The sequence below is a fragment of the Aplysia californica genome, unplaced genomic scaffold (genome assembly GCF_000002075.1).
Source record: "Aplysia californica isolate F4 #8 unplaced genomic scaffold, AplCal3.0 scaffold00588, whole genome shotgun sequence".
NCBI lineage: Eukaryota > Metazoa > Mollusca > Gastropoda > Aplysiida > Aplysiidae > Aplysia > Aplysia californica.
This window is the reverse complement of record NW_004797858.1, coordinates 74,018-74,891: the sequence shown is the minus strand read 5'-3', so window position 1 is coordinate 74,891 and position 874 is coordinate 74,018. Positions and strand designations below refer to the sequence as shown.

Genomic DNA, 874 nt, shown 5'->3' with positions numbered 1-874 from the left:
TCTCTCTCTCTCTCTCTCTCTCTCTCTTCTGGCGCTGTGGCTTCATAAACGGTCAGCGATGCCGACAGCACGCAGGAACTCGGGGGTCCTTAAAAAGTGCTGAAAGTGGGTTACAAAGCGGGATCTTCTAAAGTATATCAGCTAACATGGTAGCAAGAACTATAATAAGGCACCGTTGACAGTTTCTTCGTAGGCCTCTTTGCTCTCCCTGCTCCCTCTTTCCTTTCTGTCTATAACTATAATACATTTGTATATCTCTCTATCTCCCATTCCCTCAGCCTCCCTCCCCACGCCCTGCGCTAAAAAATGAAAAAAGACGATCGTTCCTGTGTCCACGCCTTTGTTTCAGACTCCAACAAGCAGCTCATTTATTTTTTTTTATATCAGGTGCCGATCTATCAGAACACGCAACAATGAAAACGGAGAAACGATCAACTAACCTCAGTTGTATCTCCCCAGATGGGTTGGGGTTTCAAAGACATGTTCCGGGAAGATCTCAAGTTCACCATGGGGTTTGGACCCCGGGCCTTCGGCAAATATCCTGAGGTGAGGATGAGGGGATGTATACAATAGCATAAAATACAACATATAATCTCTTTTATTATATTTGCGAAAGTTCACACTTTCGCCGCCTAAAACTTTGGAACCACTTAACTATCGAATTTGAAGAAAATTAATGGTGTTTCAGAATCATTTAAAGGGTGCACAGTTTTACGTTACTGGGGAGCCTGAAGTTTTCAATTTTTCATTAGTTTCGTTTTGATAAAATCTTAGGAAAGTCCGTCTTCTTAGGCGCCATTGTAAACAAATGAGGTTTCCGTTCAATAGCCGCGCGCACTGTTTCCACACCTTTGAAATTCTGGAGTGTACAACC

General features: G+C 43.1%; 1 protein-coding gene across 1 annotated transcript in view; it reads left to right on the top strand.

Moving 5' to 3' along the window:
- Window positions 1–459: 459 nt before the first annotated feature.
- Window positions 460–874, top strand: part of LOC101856373 — a gene marked incomplete at its 5' end in the record, with an annotated part of 3,794 nt that continues 3,379 nt past the window's right edge. Inside the window, 1 exon segment of the mRNA XM_005107247.2 lies at window positions 460–546. Coding sequence (XP_005107304.1) covers window positions 460–546 — 87 coding nt within the window.